Genomic DNA, 15,959 nt, shown 5'->3' with positions numbered 1-15,959 from the left:
ATACTGTACAAAAGAGGCTTGGCACATCGGGGGTAAATGTAAAATGTATTTTGGAGAGTGAATCTATAGGCACTACAGTTGATTTAGGCTCTACTACAGTGAATGTGGTAGTCATTATAGTAGATATAGTAGATTTTGGCTCTACTGCAGTGACTATGATAGATATTATACTGAAGTAGATTTAGGCTCTTTTATAGAGATTATAGTAGATTTGGGCTCTACTATAGAGACTATGGTATTGATTATAGTAGATTTAGGCTCTACTATAGAGACTATAGTATATTGAGGTTCTACTATAGAGACTATGGTGTTGATTATAGTAGATTTAGGCTCTACTATAGAGACTATGGTATTGATTAAAGCAGATTTACTACTTTCCTTTCCTTCTTTTTCCTTGTGTCTAATCTCACCCTTCCTCTCCCCCTCCTCTTTCTCCTCCCCCTTCCGCTCCTCGTGCTTGAGTTTCTTGACGTTTGAAGGAGAGTGGGCCATCCACTCAGCTGAAAAAAAAAACCCCTGAAAAAAACCCAGAAAAAAAAAGCGACGTCACAGCAGACATGATACACCAGCATCTGCTGTGCTCTAAAAATACTCCCCACTGGGCACGCTCAGTCCGTCTGCAGCTGCACTCCACGGAGGGACGCGCTTCTTTCCACCTCCGCGCTTTACCGCCACGGCCCAGCTTTTATTTTTTGACACAACCGGGCCCCGTGGGTTACATGCTACGGGCGCACAATACACTGGCTTTGTGTTATTGTTATTGTGCTATTACAGGAACACTAAGCGAAGAAGCGTAGGGCGTAGCTATAAAGCTTTTGGTTTGAGGGGGGAAAAAACTAGAATTTCTGTGACCAATTTGTAAGTCATTACTTACTTACCCCGATGGTCTGTAACGCGGGGGGGGGGGGATCCCATAAATGTGAGTCATGCACAGTAATTAAAACGTATCGATCAAACGTCCGGCGCTCCGGATTGATTATATGATAAACAGGTGGGACGAGGCGAAGCGGGAGAACGTTGATGTGACATTTCTTTCATTACGTTTAATTATGGAGCGTTTTAAAATGCAGGCTTTAAAGCATGTGGCCGCATTTAGGTGAAGCAAATATGATGCTTGGTGTAACGCATTAAAATGATCTGAACGCGGCTCCATATATTCTTCATTTATTCAATAATTTCCATAAAATGTATTTATTGTATTAATTAGTTGTTTTATTTCTGTATTTTTGTATTAATTTACTTATTTATATATTCATTTTTTTGTTTCTATATGTATTAATTATTTACATTTTTAAGTATTATATTTATTAGTTATTACATGTATTTATTGTTTATTAATTTACTTTGTTCATTATTACCTTAATTACTGGGGGAGGATGGGTTATAAACCGTTAAAATACATTTGTCTTTCCATTCCTTTGTGTGTGTTTGTGCATGTGTGCGTGCGTGTGCGTGTGTGTGTGTGCGCGTGCGTGCGTGTGCGTTTTCAAATATGTCGGCGCATGGTGTGTGTATGCAAGCAGAGAGATGGAGCACGCCGGGCTGTCGGAGCTGGAGATCATCTCACAGCCGGTGGAGGACGAGAGCCCCCGCCTGGCCCCTCCGCTCCACCTGGTGAGCTTCGGCTACAGGGACCTTCCCCTGACGGCGCTGGACCTGTCGCTGGCCGGCTCCCAGCTCCTCTCCAACGCGGACGAGGACGAGAGCAGAGAAGGGTGAGCGGTGTTTGTCTTGGTTTCGCTGTGGTTCACCGTCGGAGAAAGCGTCTTCGCAGACAACGGGACGACCACAGCTCAGCGTCGAATTGTTCTTTTGCGATGGACGAGACTCCGCCCAAATTCATGGCCTAGTTTCTCAAAAATAATAGATTCACGGATTTTAAAAGGAAAAATCTGACATTTCAGGGAAATGATTGAATTAAGCTTTTCAAGCACACAGGGTCGTTATACGTCTTCCCTTCTCCGAACGTAAGCATGGAGCATCCTGCAACGGTGGTTGCCTTCATGCCAAAATACACTCCCTCTTCACCGTATGAGGAACACCTGTTCACCTACTTATTCGTGCAGTGAATCAACCAATCAAGTGGCAGCGATGCAACGCATAACATCATGCAGATACGGGTCAGCAGCTTCAGCGAGTGTAACTCGTTGTATGTTTTGACTCCGCCCTCTCCACGTCCACTGAGTTCGTGGGGATCGACAGACAGCGCCACACCAGCTCTGTTCCATTTTTACCAAACTCCGTTAGTCTGTCATCTGCAGAGGGTTTTTTTTTTGTTGGCGGTTTTTGACATTTTCTTACGTTGACATGACAAGCTTATTCAAACTGGGCAAACTTATTCTCATTCTAGGCCATGAGAAATTTTGCGCCCAATTAGCCGACCGTGTCTTGTGTATTGGCCTAAGTTCTGCAATTCACGGCAAATTTTTTATTCGTATTTCTATATTCGGGGATGGTAGCTCAGGCGGTAGAGCTGGTGGTCTAGTGATCTAAAGGTTGCTGGTTCGATCCCAGGCTCCTCCTGCTAGCATGCTGTAGTGTCCTTGAGCAAGACACTTAACCCCCAATTGCTCCTGATGTCTGCGTCCGTCGGTGTTTGAACAATTGTAAGTCGCTTTGGATAAAAGCGTCTGCTAAATGACTAAATGTAATGTAATGTAAATGTAATATTCATTTCATGGCAAATTGTCATGGGTCAAATTGTGCCAGATTTTTACTTCCTCCGATCTGCTCGGGAGTCCGTGCCGGCGGCACCGATCGCGAAACACAAGTATTAAACATGTTCTGTATTTAGGATCTGATATCCTGTAGTGCGGGGCGGGGCTCTCTGTCACGCGGGAAAGGCCGAGAGCTGACTGAAACGGAACAATTCAAACGCAACAGCAGCCACGGCGGCAAATGTGAAGCATCACTAGTTCTAGCCCGTCATCCCCCAATGTTAACCCGCCCCAGATTTCTGGTTTTGAGAGCGGGGACTCCTCCGTGTCAGATGTCGCCCGGCTTCATGAGATCAGGACTCTGGCTGTGAATGAACGGAATCTGTTGGCGGTCGCTCTCCACACGCTAGGGGGGCAAATCTGTGAAACTGATCATTGTGGGCGGACAAAGGGGCGTGGTCAAGCACCGGCTGCGGACGACAGCACGGTTCCCTTTCCCGCGGCCGCCAAGCTGCCTCGAATCGGCCCAATCAGCGCCGCGCTCATTTCATGATGATTATTCTAAAAATGACGATGATGATGATGATGATGATGATGATGATAATAATCGTCATCTCGGGCGCAGGAGGAACGGCTTTCCGCTGCTGGGCTGCCGACGAGCCCCTGCGCCGACTCCCTCTGCAAGGCAGACAGACATTAAGAAAGCTCCCTGCCTCGTTCGGACGCGCTGATTGGTCGGATTTGAGGCAGCTTGGCGGCCGCGGAAAAGGGAACCGCGCCGCCGTCCGCAGCCGGTGCTTGACCACGCCCCTTTGTCCGCCGCAATCATGACATCTCTCATTACGTCTCATGTTTCCAACGTCTGTTAAGATTTGAAAAAATCTTGTGGTGTGGGCCAGGCTTGTAGACTTGTGCGGAATGGACGGAGCAAATATCTCGGACTCGGGATCCCAATTCCTTTTCGGAAATGTTTCGCTCGTCAACCCCGGTTACGTAACGTAATGTCGCCGTACGGCGGTGTGGTCGTGTTACAGCTGTCCTTCTGATGAGACAAAAAACACGGTTTTCTTTTTTTGATTTTTTTCTTCTGCTCAGCTCTCCACATCCTGTCCCACGATAATGACTCAAAGCTGGTCTGAGGTTGGAGAGCCCAGTGGGACACACATAAACACCATAAGCTACGATACACAGTCCAACACACACACGCACACACACACACACGCGCGCGCGGACACACACACGCCGCGCTGTTTGACACCGAATCAGGCCTCAGTCCATTGGTTCTCCCTCCACGTGGTGAAGCAGATGGATTCCTCGGACCAACGTGGCCAAAGTCACGGTGAAGCCGTCACAGCCGGCTCTCAGCTCCCAAAACGACACCGTCACCTGTCTGAGAACGGTGGAGTCGCTGTCGATTTTAGGCGTTGGTCCTCTATCGAGTTGGCGTCCAAAACGAGGCGTCGGGCCGATCGCCGTCGGGTTCCAAGGAAACTCAAAATGTCTAAATGAGACTTGTTTCCCGACATTCCGCATTTTGGTCGTTTTGGTTGGTTCCTGTTACCGTGCTTGGGATTGTCACTGTTTTAATTTTCAGACATTAGACATATTCGACATATTAGACATTACTGCAGAATGCTGGCAGAGGGAGAAGTCAAAATCCTAGATTCCTCATTTCAGTTTTCCTGAAATTCCATTCCATCCCACCACTCGTAAGCTCCAGATTGTACACATGTTGTTCTATCTCCACTTAACTTTAAACGGCGAAACCAATCCCCTGGATCCACTGCGTTCACCTCCCTCACTTTGCAGCAGCAGTCCTCCTACAGTAGAAGATAAGGGCCGAGTTTCAATGGCTCCAAGTGGAAATAATTGGTGGGTTCTTGAGTTCGGAGTAAACCTGAAGCCGTGCACAGTGGGTTTGTCTAATTTCATTTGACGTTTCCCCGGGAGGAAGCAATTTTAGGAAATACAGCCGCCCCGGGAATGTTGCTTTTTCGGCGGGAAACACAGGACACACCCTCGTTTGGTTCCTCAATGTGGCGCGATTGTGAAGCGAAGTTACAAAAATATCAAGTCAATTATAATCAACATAATTAATAACTAATAATAATTAAAATATAATTAAAAGTAACATTTCCAAAAGGTCGTCCATAGCTCCATCACTACTTTGGTTGTAGCCGGTTGGGTCTGCTGTGCAAGCTTTAATACAAACTAAGACGTAACTTTTTGGATTCCAGGAGGTTCCTAAAAATGGAACGCCCTCACTGCGTTCCAAGGTGACAGGAAGTATCCTCACAAACGACACGTACCCATAACAACGAGAGCGCCTGCCGTGTCCGCGCACGCCATCCTCCTCTGTTGTTTCAGCCAATCTGTCACATTTCAAGTCGAGACTGGGGGCCAGTAAACGAGGCTTAAAGTTCATTTCAAAGCACTGAGAAGCAGCTATTCTGAGCCCCCCGGTGAAGAAAAGGGAAAACCAGTCCCGACGTTATGTCTTCATCATCACAATGGTATGGATGCAGAAGGAGCCCGTTAATAGGGACGTGTCAGTCACTCAGGGGGGCCTCCCGCGCCCCGCGCTGGTTTTTTTTTTTTTTGGGTTGGTTTTTTTTTCGCGGATTTCAGCAACAATGGGATTTGAATCATTGCATTTGTGCTTCCGCCTCCTCATCACCCCATCGATCCGCCTCTCCTGGACGGACAGCCACTGGAGGGAAAGAGCAGACACCAGAGTCATGCATCAGCATCTATCCAGCGGGTCGTACTCCAGTGTTCCCTCTGTGCAATCGCCATGGTGCTTTATGTATTAAGATAAGAAAAGATAAGATAAGGTAAGATAAAATGTTTTTAATCCCCAGGGGGGCAACCCGAGGGGTTTCAGCGGCGCAACAAACAAGAAACGAGATACATAAAGCCGAGCACTACAGAATAGAACATTTCAAGATTCAAGATTCAAGAGGTTTATATGTCACATACAAATACATACTTTCATACGTATATGCAATGAAATGTCTTTGCAACGCACCCGGAGATTATGCACAATAGTTAGTAAACCGAACATAAATTGGACCATAACCGGACATGTACTGTCCACTATATATTCACAGATCGACATGAATAAAAATATTTTAAAAATAAGAAGTAACTTTTCACTCTGCTTGTCCAGCAGGGCAAGCATTTATGTCGTCGTCTTTTGAATAAGTTATTACATTTTATTTCAACTACTCTTTGCAATTGCCGCGGTACGTTCAAAAAAGTGTCACCTTATCGACAATTGGTTACCAGTAGGAAGCGGCGCAACTTCCACATTTCCAGTCTCGCGCGCAAATGCACGATTCGCAGCAACTTTCTTCCCAGTACGACACGCAAAGGCGATGAGTTGTGAGTTTCCCCTCTTCAAAAAGATGGAATGTTTCTGAAGGCTTTAGACGTTTGCCCCATTGGGCTGCACGTAAACACAGTGAGAAGCGGCAGCAGAGCGGCAAAGCCTCCCGATCGTGAAGCGCTCAGCGAGTTTGCGCCACGCAGGGTTATAAATGACGGGAACACACATTTTAATAGCGCCTGGCTTGAAAAATGGCCCAACCTATCTTTTTGGAAGTCCCGATTTGGAAAACCGGAGAAGGTTTTTTTTTTTTTTTTTTTTTTTTTTTTTTTTGCATCTGAACGCATCCGACAAGAACAGAACGAGCAGCTGCTGAACTCAGCTTTAGTGGAAGGGGACAGGGGGAAATGAGCCTTGTTTTCACGGGCACCCGGAATGATGAAGTGGAGTCTGGAGAAGCGGAGACGGCGGCGACGGGGCGGCGGTCCGACGGCGCCGGGGCGGTGATGCGATGGAAGCGGAGTCCGTCAGCCGCTCCGCCACGTCTTCACCGGGAAAGTGGGAAGACGTAGCCTGCGTTAGGCGGCTCATTGGCTGCCCGAGGGACTGACGGAGCGTCCCGTAAACGGGGAGGCGGGGGGGATCAGGCCGGGAGCGTTTGTCACCGGGAAGCCGGGATGTCACAAAGCACCGTGCAGGTGTTCTGTCAACACGCCGGCGGGTCATCGACCGAGGCGCTGACAAAAGTAATTTTGTCGGAGGCGTTTTTTTTTATATATATCACTGTCAGGCAACATTTGTACTGTAACCGAAACATATTCAAGGCGCTTATCGGTTACAATTCTTTGTTTAAAAATTCCCATATTTGATATTTATCCCGTATTTGTTTCGCCGGCACCATATCAGAAACAGCCGTTCAGTGTATTTGCATTATGTGTGTGCTGCTCCCTATGCTGTCCGCCAACGTCGGTGGCGGGCCCCGCCACACCTTACCCGGCAACAGTGCGCTGATCCGGCTCGCGAGAAGTGAACTGTAACTGTGTTGAATTTGGCAAAGCAGGGTAGTCGCAGATTTGAACGGAATGGTGGCCCTTGTAATGTGATCCATCCAACGCAGACAGGGAACACAGAATATTATGGATTCCTGCTTTAATATTTGACCATCATGTCAAATTTGTACAAATTCTCCGGCTAGAGTCCAAGGTCTAATAAGTACGATGTATCCACAATGTAAGACATGGTGAGAATAGTTTGGTTCGGTTACGGGTAATTACAGCTGAAGTAGGTTAATAAATCAGACGCCGCGTCGGGAGGTTAATTAACCCAAACCACTCGTCGCAAAACCAATTAAGACCTAGAGACTTACAGTAACTGCATTGTCACAGGTTTAAGATGAGAGCGGTCTGAGTTACCACACGTGGACCAAGCAGACGAGTGCCTTCCCTGCCGTGAACGTTGAGATGGGTTCCATTTGCGCCGTCCCCGGACGTCCCTGAACCTCACACCTTTCCCTTGAAAGATTAAAGATGATCGTCGTCTTTTTTCTCAATTCAGTGAAACCCCAACCAAACTAACGCCCACGTCCAGCTCCAAACAACAGATGGTAGAAGGGCCGGAATCATTTTGGGCGCATCTTTACACCAAAAAAAAACAACAAAAAAAACACCATCCCTGCTCTATTCTTTTCTATTTTTCCACCACTCTTTTATTTTACCTTTATTTTTTCAGATTTCGTCCTTAATGTGCAGGGGTTCGTGCTGTAACAGTTTGCTGTGCTGTGACGCAGCACCGCTGCCCGCCACGCTTGCATATCGCCGACGCCGGTGGGGCGAGGGAGGAGATGACCTTTTCTCTTATCTCTCCGTCCGATGCGCCGACCCTCCTCCCTCGCGCGGGGATGGGGAAAAAAAAAACAAACAAACAAAAAAAAAAAAAACCCCCAACAACATCAACATTTGTGACACACATTCAAATTGAAAGCGGAGGCACAGGGACGCGTGATTTGAGAGGAGGAGCGATTTCAAAGAGAGGAGGAGGAGGAGGAGGAAGAAGAGGAGGAAGGGCGGGCGGTGTAGTGATTGTTATCTAATGGTTTGTCATCATGCTTCACTTCATATTCCACTTTGTGCTGTCGCTGTGCATCAGGACCCCCGGTGCTCCTGCAAGTCCACGCAGGCTCTCCTCCCACTCCTTTTTCTCCCACTGAGCTCATCCATTTTGCCGTTCTGTTCCCCCCCCCGCCCCCCCCCTCCTTTTCCTATTTAATTCCGTCACCTCGTCTCTTCCACTTTGTGAGCTCCCTCTCCCACCCCCCCCCCCCCCCAAACGCAAACCTATCTTTCATTTCGTATGCGTCGCCTGTCTGCGTCTCAAAATCGCACTCGCGCCACTACGTCGGCCGTGGGTAGAACCGCCGGAGTCCGCCCCGAGGAGTTTGTTGAGAAGGGCCCGAAATGAATTGTGTCAGAGACTTATTTTTGAGAAGTAAACGAATTCGAGACCAATCATTCAGATTCGGATCCAATCGTGTTTTGTCACAAGTTTGGAAATATCTGAGCGCATCCCGGACGGGCCCTCGATTGGACGCAGGAAAATGGGATTTTAAGGTTTTTCTCACGTGGTTTTACGACTCTCCACAGATGTGAACCAGACTTCTGGTTTGCTGTTGTTTGTCGAATTCAGTGTCAAGCCGGCTCCAGCCCCACATCCCGGCGGGGAAGGCCGAGGCGAGGTGGAACGGTTGGATGTTTTCAGCCGCCTCCTCCTCCCACCGCCTCGATTGTTGCCTAATGTAGTGTTTGTCCGTCATTTTCCGTGGAGTATGCAGCCGACATTGGGATATGTAACCTTTCACTTTTAAGTAGGATCGACAACGCCACTTAGCGACGGTGGCTTCCGGGTCATAGTGTGTCGAAAATATTTGCGCGCATATTCAACCCTCGACCCGGTGTGGAAATCAGAGGATGGGAGCGTTTCACGGGCAGAGGCTCCTCCTCCTCCTCCTCTTCCTACTCTTCCTCCTCCTCTTCCTCCTCTACCACCTCTTCCTCCTCTTCCTCCTCCTCCTCCGCTTCCTCCTCCTCCTCCTCCACCTCCTCCTCCACCCCCCCGCGCCTCCTCTTCCTCCTCCTCCTCCGCTTCCTCCTCCTCCTCCTCCTCCTCCGCTTCCTCCTCCTCCTCCTCCACTCCCCCCCCCGCGCCTCCTCCTCCTCCTCTTCCTCCTCCTCGTCCTCTTCCTCCTCCCCCTCCTCCTCCCCTTCCTCCTCTTCCTCCTCCTCCCGCTGCGTCGCTGGTTGCCTAATGTGGCGTTTTTTTTCCTCTCTCCCGGCAGAGAGAAGTGGGCGACATTGTGGGAGGTGGTTGTTCTCGCCGGCGTTAGGGGGCAGTTGCAGTGTTAGCAGTTTTTGGCTCGCTGGTAAGTGGAATGTGGTTATTAATAGAGTTGGGTCCATCCATCTTCCTGTCGAGGAAAAACGCTGGGAGGACCAAGGTGGCGTGGCGCTCCTGTTCAGCACTTTCACGGCTTAACCCCCCCCCCCCCCCCCTTGCTGCTTGTTTGTTTGATACTTCTTTTATTTTTATTTTTTTTTTTTTAATTTATTTTTTAACCTCAGTTAGGTTATTTTTACGGGACTGTTAGAATGTGTACTTGATACTTGTGTAGGACGCTACTACAGTAGTCTGTGACTTTTGTGAAAAAGGAATGTAGGCTGGTGTGAAGCTGTGTTGATTGCTGCAGATTGATTATCTACCATGCAGGGTGCAACCAGACAGGAGGGTTGGCAGCGTCAAAGCTGAGCTCTTCCTGAGCAATTCCACTTCCATGCATTTTGTAACTGGTTGAACGCAAATTTAAAAATGTTCTTAGACTAGGATAGACGGACAGACAGACAAGCAGACAGACAGACAGATAGACAGATAGATAGATAGACAGGTAGATAGACGTATAGATAGACGGATAGATAGATAGATAGATAGATAGATAGATAGATAGACGATAGATAGATAGACGATAGATAGATAGATAGATAGATAGACGATAGATAGATAGACGATAGATAGATAGATAGATAGATAGATAGATAGACAGACAGATAGATAGATAGATAGATAGAAAGATAGATAGATAGATAGATAGATAGATAGATAGATAGACGATAGATAGATAGATAGATAGACGATAGATAGATAGATAGATAGACAGATAGACGATAGATGGATAGATAGACGATAGATAGATAGATAGATAGATAGATAGATAGATAGACGATAGATAGATAGATAGATAGATAGACGATAGATAGATAGATAGATAGATAGATAGATGGATAGATAGACAGATAGATAGACGATAGATAGATAGATAGATAGATAGACGATAGATAGATAAATAGATAGATAGATAGACAGACAAACAGACAGACAGACAGACAAATAGGAAGAAAAAAATTGCGATATACAATTAACCAAAAAATGTACTGAAAAATAGAAAATACACAATTAACCTTAAATTTAACAATGAACAATAAAAAAAACCCCAGACAGATACTTTATTCATTGCAGTGTCACAGCAGCTCTCATAAAAAAATGCAATAATAACTAATTTAATAATAATAAAAATAGACATAAATGGCACTGTAATAAATTGTAATGTGCAATAAACAACCTAAACCTAAAAAAACCCGTAAATAAACAATAACCCTCTAACAATAAACAATAAACCTACTTCAACAAATCACACTATGTCATAACTACTAATCAAAATCATATTGAAATCAAAGTCATCAAACATTTAGGCTAAATAATTATGACTTGCTTTTAAGTGTTGGGTAAACTAGTAATGTTCTACTTCCCCAGCAGCAGTTCTTCTCATTCCCATTAAAGACTGTGCATTGTCTTTTTGTTGTTTATTTAAATATTAAGGAACACAACAGACTAATGGACAGAAGTGACAAATAATCTCTGGGGCTTGAACTTGAACATAATGAGACCTGGACAAATCCTCTCAAGTTCTTTTCTCTCCAGTTTCTTCTTCTTATTTTTGGCAACACCGTGCGCTTCAACATCCTGTAATTTGCATCATTTTGGAAAAACTGAGTCATGAGCGCCTTCCGCCCCCTGCGACGGCATTACTACTATGGAGCACCTGAGCAACACACGTGATGTCACCTCCAAACCAAGTGATGACGGTGCGGTTGCCAGACCCAGAAGCAGAATCAGATCCAAGGACACTGATCTGGCTGCTCCCAAAATGTGAGGAGGCCACGGCAGGGTGCCAGGAGCCAGAGCCAGATGGTTTATCTCACTCTATGGCTGTGTCAGAACAGGGAACGGGGGGGGGAAGAACATTTCCTACGCAGTGTTAATCGGTGTGAACAGGATTGTGATTGATCATTTTCTTTATTGATCATTTTATGCCACTATCATAGTAAAGTAGTGTAATAATACATATCCACCATACAAAATGATGATGATGATGATGATGTTATAATCGTGACAACTCTAACAACAACAGTAATAATAATAATAATAATAATAATAATAATAATAATAATAACAACAACAACAGTAATAATAATAATAATAATAATAACAACAACAGTAATAATAATAATAATAATAATAATAATTATAATAATAATAACAATAATAATAATAATCATTATTGTTATTATTATTATTATTATTATTATTATTATTATTATTAATAATAATAATAATAATAATAATAATAATAATAATAATAATAATTAATAACAATATTATTATCGCTATTATAATAATTATTATTAGGGCAAGCAAAGAGTTATCCTAGATGTAACCAAAAAATTGGCCTTGCCACCTTTAAGTTACATTGTTAATTGTTGTGATTTTTAACACATTTTAATGATTTTCTTTATTTTCTAAAACCAAAATAAAAATAGAACTTCAGCTCACACCTCGATCTCCTCTTGAGTTCCCTCCTCTTGGGTTTTTTTGTGAGATTTTTCATTTTGCTTTTCTAATTAAGCCGTACCCCAGGAAGCTTGAGTGGCCACTTGAGTTTTTCGTGAATTTCTCACTTGCTCTTCCTAATTAAGCGGAAGCCCCCAAAACACCAAGGCCACGCCAAATAAAACAATGTTGATAACTTGCTTTCCACCGTGTCTGGTCTTCACCGTCAAACCCCACTGTTCCTCCTTCGTTCGGAGGAAGGTGAAGGGGCCAAACGCTCTCTCTTTGCACCCCAGTCCCGCTAAGTCGTGTAAAGCGTTCTCTGTGGGCTTTGGCCCCGTCCAGCTCATTTGGTTTGACTTAATTAGATCGCAGACAGAGTTGAGAGTCGGGCTGGGATGGAACTGTCTCCTCGTTATCACCGGCCTTCTTTAATCCCTCCGCCACAGGGATGGCTGCACGCCTCAATATAACACGCCAGCCAAGATGGTCGTTGGGGGTCAAATAGCTGTTTTGGTGTCTTTTGGGATGGTTACCACTTTTGACATTTGATATTGCCTCGGGTATAACTAAGGTGGAAATACATTTTATATATATATATATATATATATATATATAAATTGCTTAGTTATAGTCTAGAGAGATGTAGATGTATGCGTTGTGTTGGATTGTCAAATCATCACACAGATCCACACTCTCCTTGGCCTCATCAATTGACCTATTAAAGACCCTTTAAGATGAATGTTAAACTTATTTATACTTAATGGTTTGCTGCGGTTACAAGGTTAATATTACGGTGGGGGGGAAGCAGAGAGGTTACGTTGGGGCCAGGATGTGGTACAGTGGGATGTTCGTTATGAGGATGGAAGGATGGGATGCAGAGCTGTTTCTACCCTCTCCTGTCCTTCCATACATCTATTAGTCCATCCACATGTGAACGTTGTTGACCCAAAGAAGTTGAGGGGACAGATGGAGAGGAGAACTTTGTCTTCTTCAACACTGTTACGAGGCCCGGGCTTCTAGAAGGAGGGTCTATCTCCCCCTCGGGTATGCATTTACAGTATTTACATCTAAGGATACCTGTCATATGATGTTACTGATGATGCCAACTCAGCATCCACTGCAGCCTGGTCATTCCAACCAGGTTATTCCAACCTGGTCATCCACTACAGCCTGGTCTTTACAACCTGGTCATCCACTGCAGCCCGGTCTTTCCAGCCTGGTCATCCCCTGCAGCCGGGTCATTCCAGTCTAGTCATTCCTGCCTGGCCATCCACTGCAGCCTGGTCATTCCAGCCCGGTCATCCACTGCAGCTTGGTCACCCACTGCAGCCTGGTCTTTCCAGCCTGGTCATCTCACCATGGTCATCCACTCCAACCTGGTCATGCACTGCAGCCTGATCGTTCCAGCCTGGTCATCCACTTCAGCCTGATCCTTCCAGCCTGGTCATCCACTTCAGCCTGGTCATTCCAGCCTGGACATGCCAACCTTCCAGTCCAGTGCAGTCTGGCCCTGTCAACCTGGCCATCCACTGCAGCCTGGTCATCCGCTGCAGCCTGGTCCTTCCAGCCTTGACCTCCAAACCTGTCAATCCAGTGCAATCTGGTCCTTCCAGCCTGGTCATCCACTGCAGCCTGGTCATTCCTCCTTCTGTCATACTTTCTCAAGGTTTCTTCCTTTTTTTTTCTTTAAAGCATTTTCTGTGAGTTCTCTGAGTTCTTCCTTGCTTTGAAGGGGTTAAGACCAGTAGTTGCTGTTGATTTCTATGTGAAATGTGAAGCCTGTGAAGCCCTTTGAGACTCTGCTGTGATTAAGGCCTATATACTGTAGAACTTGACTTGAGTTGAAAAGGGACACGATATTCTCCATTAGAACATCTCTCCCTATCTGTCTTTACCATGACCGTGAGCAATGTGATTGGGATGAAGTCTCAGCCTACCTCTACTAATGTATTGATAAAATTAGGTTTGGATTGATACGCTCTATAATCAAATTTAAAGGTGTTCCTCTTGTTGTTTTGCATGTGGTCTGGAATCTCTGTCGAAATGTAATTTGTGGTCAACCTTTTTCGAAAGTATTTAAGGAGGTTTGGGATGTTTAAAGCTAAATAACCTTTTTTGATTGCAGAATGTACTATGATGTTTTTATTCCTTCACCATTACCTACCATTACCCAACATATACAAGTACTGAGCAGATGAGGTTCGAATCAGGTTATTAGATTTGAACTTAGTCTCTTGCAGATCACTGATTTCCTCCATCAAATTGACATGAATTATATATTATATTTTGCTTGATAACTTCAACCGAAGTGGAAACTCTTATTACCGAACAGATGTTCAATCGTCTTATTTGTTCCCTGCAATGTAGTGCACAACATATCCAAACTCAGTTTATACGGATGTTTTATTTGAGAAAAAGCAGTTAGCCTCATTTTAAGACTAACATGGACATTTACATCGAAAAATATTTGATTTTGCTCAATTCTCCTGGGTTTACTGAATTAAGAATGTATTCATGTTTAAATATCATTATTGAATCAATATTTGTTGGCACAACTCAAAAGTCAATATAATATAATATTCATATATTATATTAAATAAAACAGTATCATATTTAATATGAATGTATTCTTATAAACAATATAAAATGGGATTCATGTGGGAAAAAAAGGAAAATTTAAATGCATTCGAAGAAGAAGAAGAATCTTTAATTGTCACGCAACACACCACACTACAACACATGCATACACACACAAAGAAAAAATAAAAAAATAATTGTGACATTAGTAACCATAGCATGTGAGGGAAAAATGTCAAAAGTTCTTAACTTTTGAATTTGAACTTTTTTAGTTGATAACTATATATATATATATATATATATATATTTATTTATTTATATAGTAATGTTATATATAAAATATATAAATGTTTGGTTAATCTCTCAGGTAAAAAAGCAAAACAAAATGCCAATCCTTTGTATATCTATATATTTTTCATTTCTGCTGAGATCTATAGTGTCTACACCTTATTTGAGCGTGATCAGCGGTGCAGAGAGGGGGATGAGGAGCCTTTCAGATGTTCAATTAATTACCTGCATCCCGACAACACACAGGAAACTCAGCAGATATTTTGTGCTTAGCAGGTAGTCTCCTCCTTCCACGCTCACTTTAGCATGAAGCTGTGTGTGTGTGTGTGTGTGTGTGTGTGTGTGTGTGTGTGTGTGTGTGTGTGTGTGTGTGTGTGTGTGTGTGGAGATTAAATCTGAAACCTCCTGGACACACATTTGTTTCTGGGGAAATATAAAATAAGGTGTTTGTAAGTGTTAAGTAGATACTGTATATTTGTTATAGATAGATAGAGAGATGGACGGATGGACGGATGGATGGATGGATGGATGGATGGATGGATGGATGGATGGATAGATGGATGGATGGATGGATGGATGGATAGATAGATAGATAGATAGATACATAGATGGATGGATAGATAGATGGATGGATAGATGGATAGACGGACGGACGGACGGACGGACAGATAGATAGATGGACGGACGGAAGGACAGATAGATAGATAGATAAACAGATGGATGATGGATAGATAGACATAGACAGATGGAAGGAAGGATGGATGGATGGATGGATGGATAGATAGAAAGATAGATTGATGATGGATGGATGAATTGTAGAAAGAAATTGAATTTTTTAGAAGATAGGATAAAAACAAAAATAAAAATAAATAAATAATAATAAACTCAAAAATAAACCAAAAAATGTGGCAATATTGCTGAAACAGCCTGCACCGGAAGTAACTTTATAACCTTTATTTCACTATCAAATTGGGATAGTAAGCAGTATTTTTACAGTGAATTTATTTTTATCTATTGATTTAAAATGGTGTAAACAGGTTTATACGAGATTGATTTATACTCATATACTAAAAAGAGACCGCTGAGAAGAATATAATTAAAACCAAGAGTGAATACAGGGATTGTTGTTCGGGCCTGGAAGAAGCTTTATTTCTTGCACTTCTCCATAAAGA

At 44.0% G+C, this 15,959-nt stretch overlaps 1 protein-coding gene across 1 annotated transcript in view; it reads left to right on the top strand.

Moving 5' to 3' along the window:
* Positions 1–1,527: 1,527 nt before the first annotated feature.
* Positions 1,528–15,959, top strand: part of LOC307228361 (transmembrane protein 266-like) — a gene marked incomplete at both ends in the record, with an annotated part of 40,980 nt that continues 26,548 nt past the window's right edge. The window contains 1 exon segment of the mRNA XM_079997999.1: positions 1,528–1,715. Within this exon segment, the coding sequence (XP_079854125.1) occupies positions 1,528–1,715 (188 nt within the window).

Source organism: Zeus faber (genome assembly GCF_960531495.2).
Source record: "Zeus faber genome assembly, chromosome: 3".
Lineage (NCBI taxonomy): Eukaryota > Metazoa > Chordata > Actinopteri > Zeiformes > Zeidae > Zeus > Zeus faber.
Note: the sequence above shows the minus strand (reverse complement) of the source record. Positions and strands in the feature narration are given on the sequence as shown.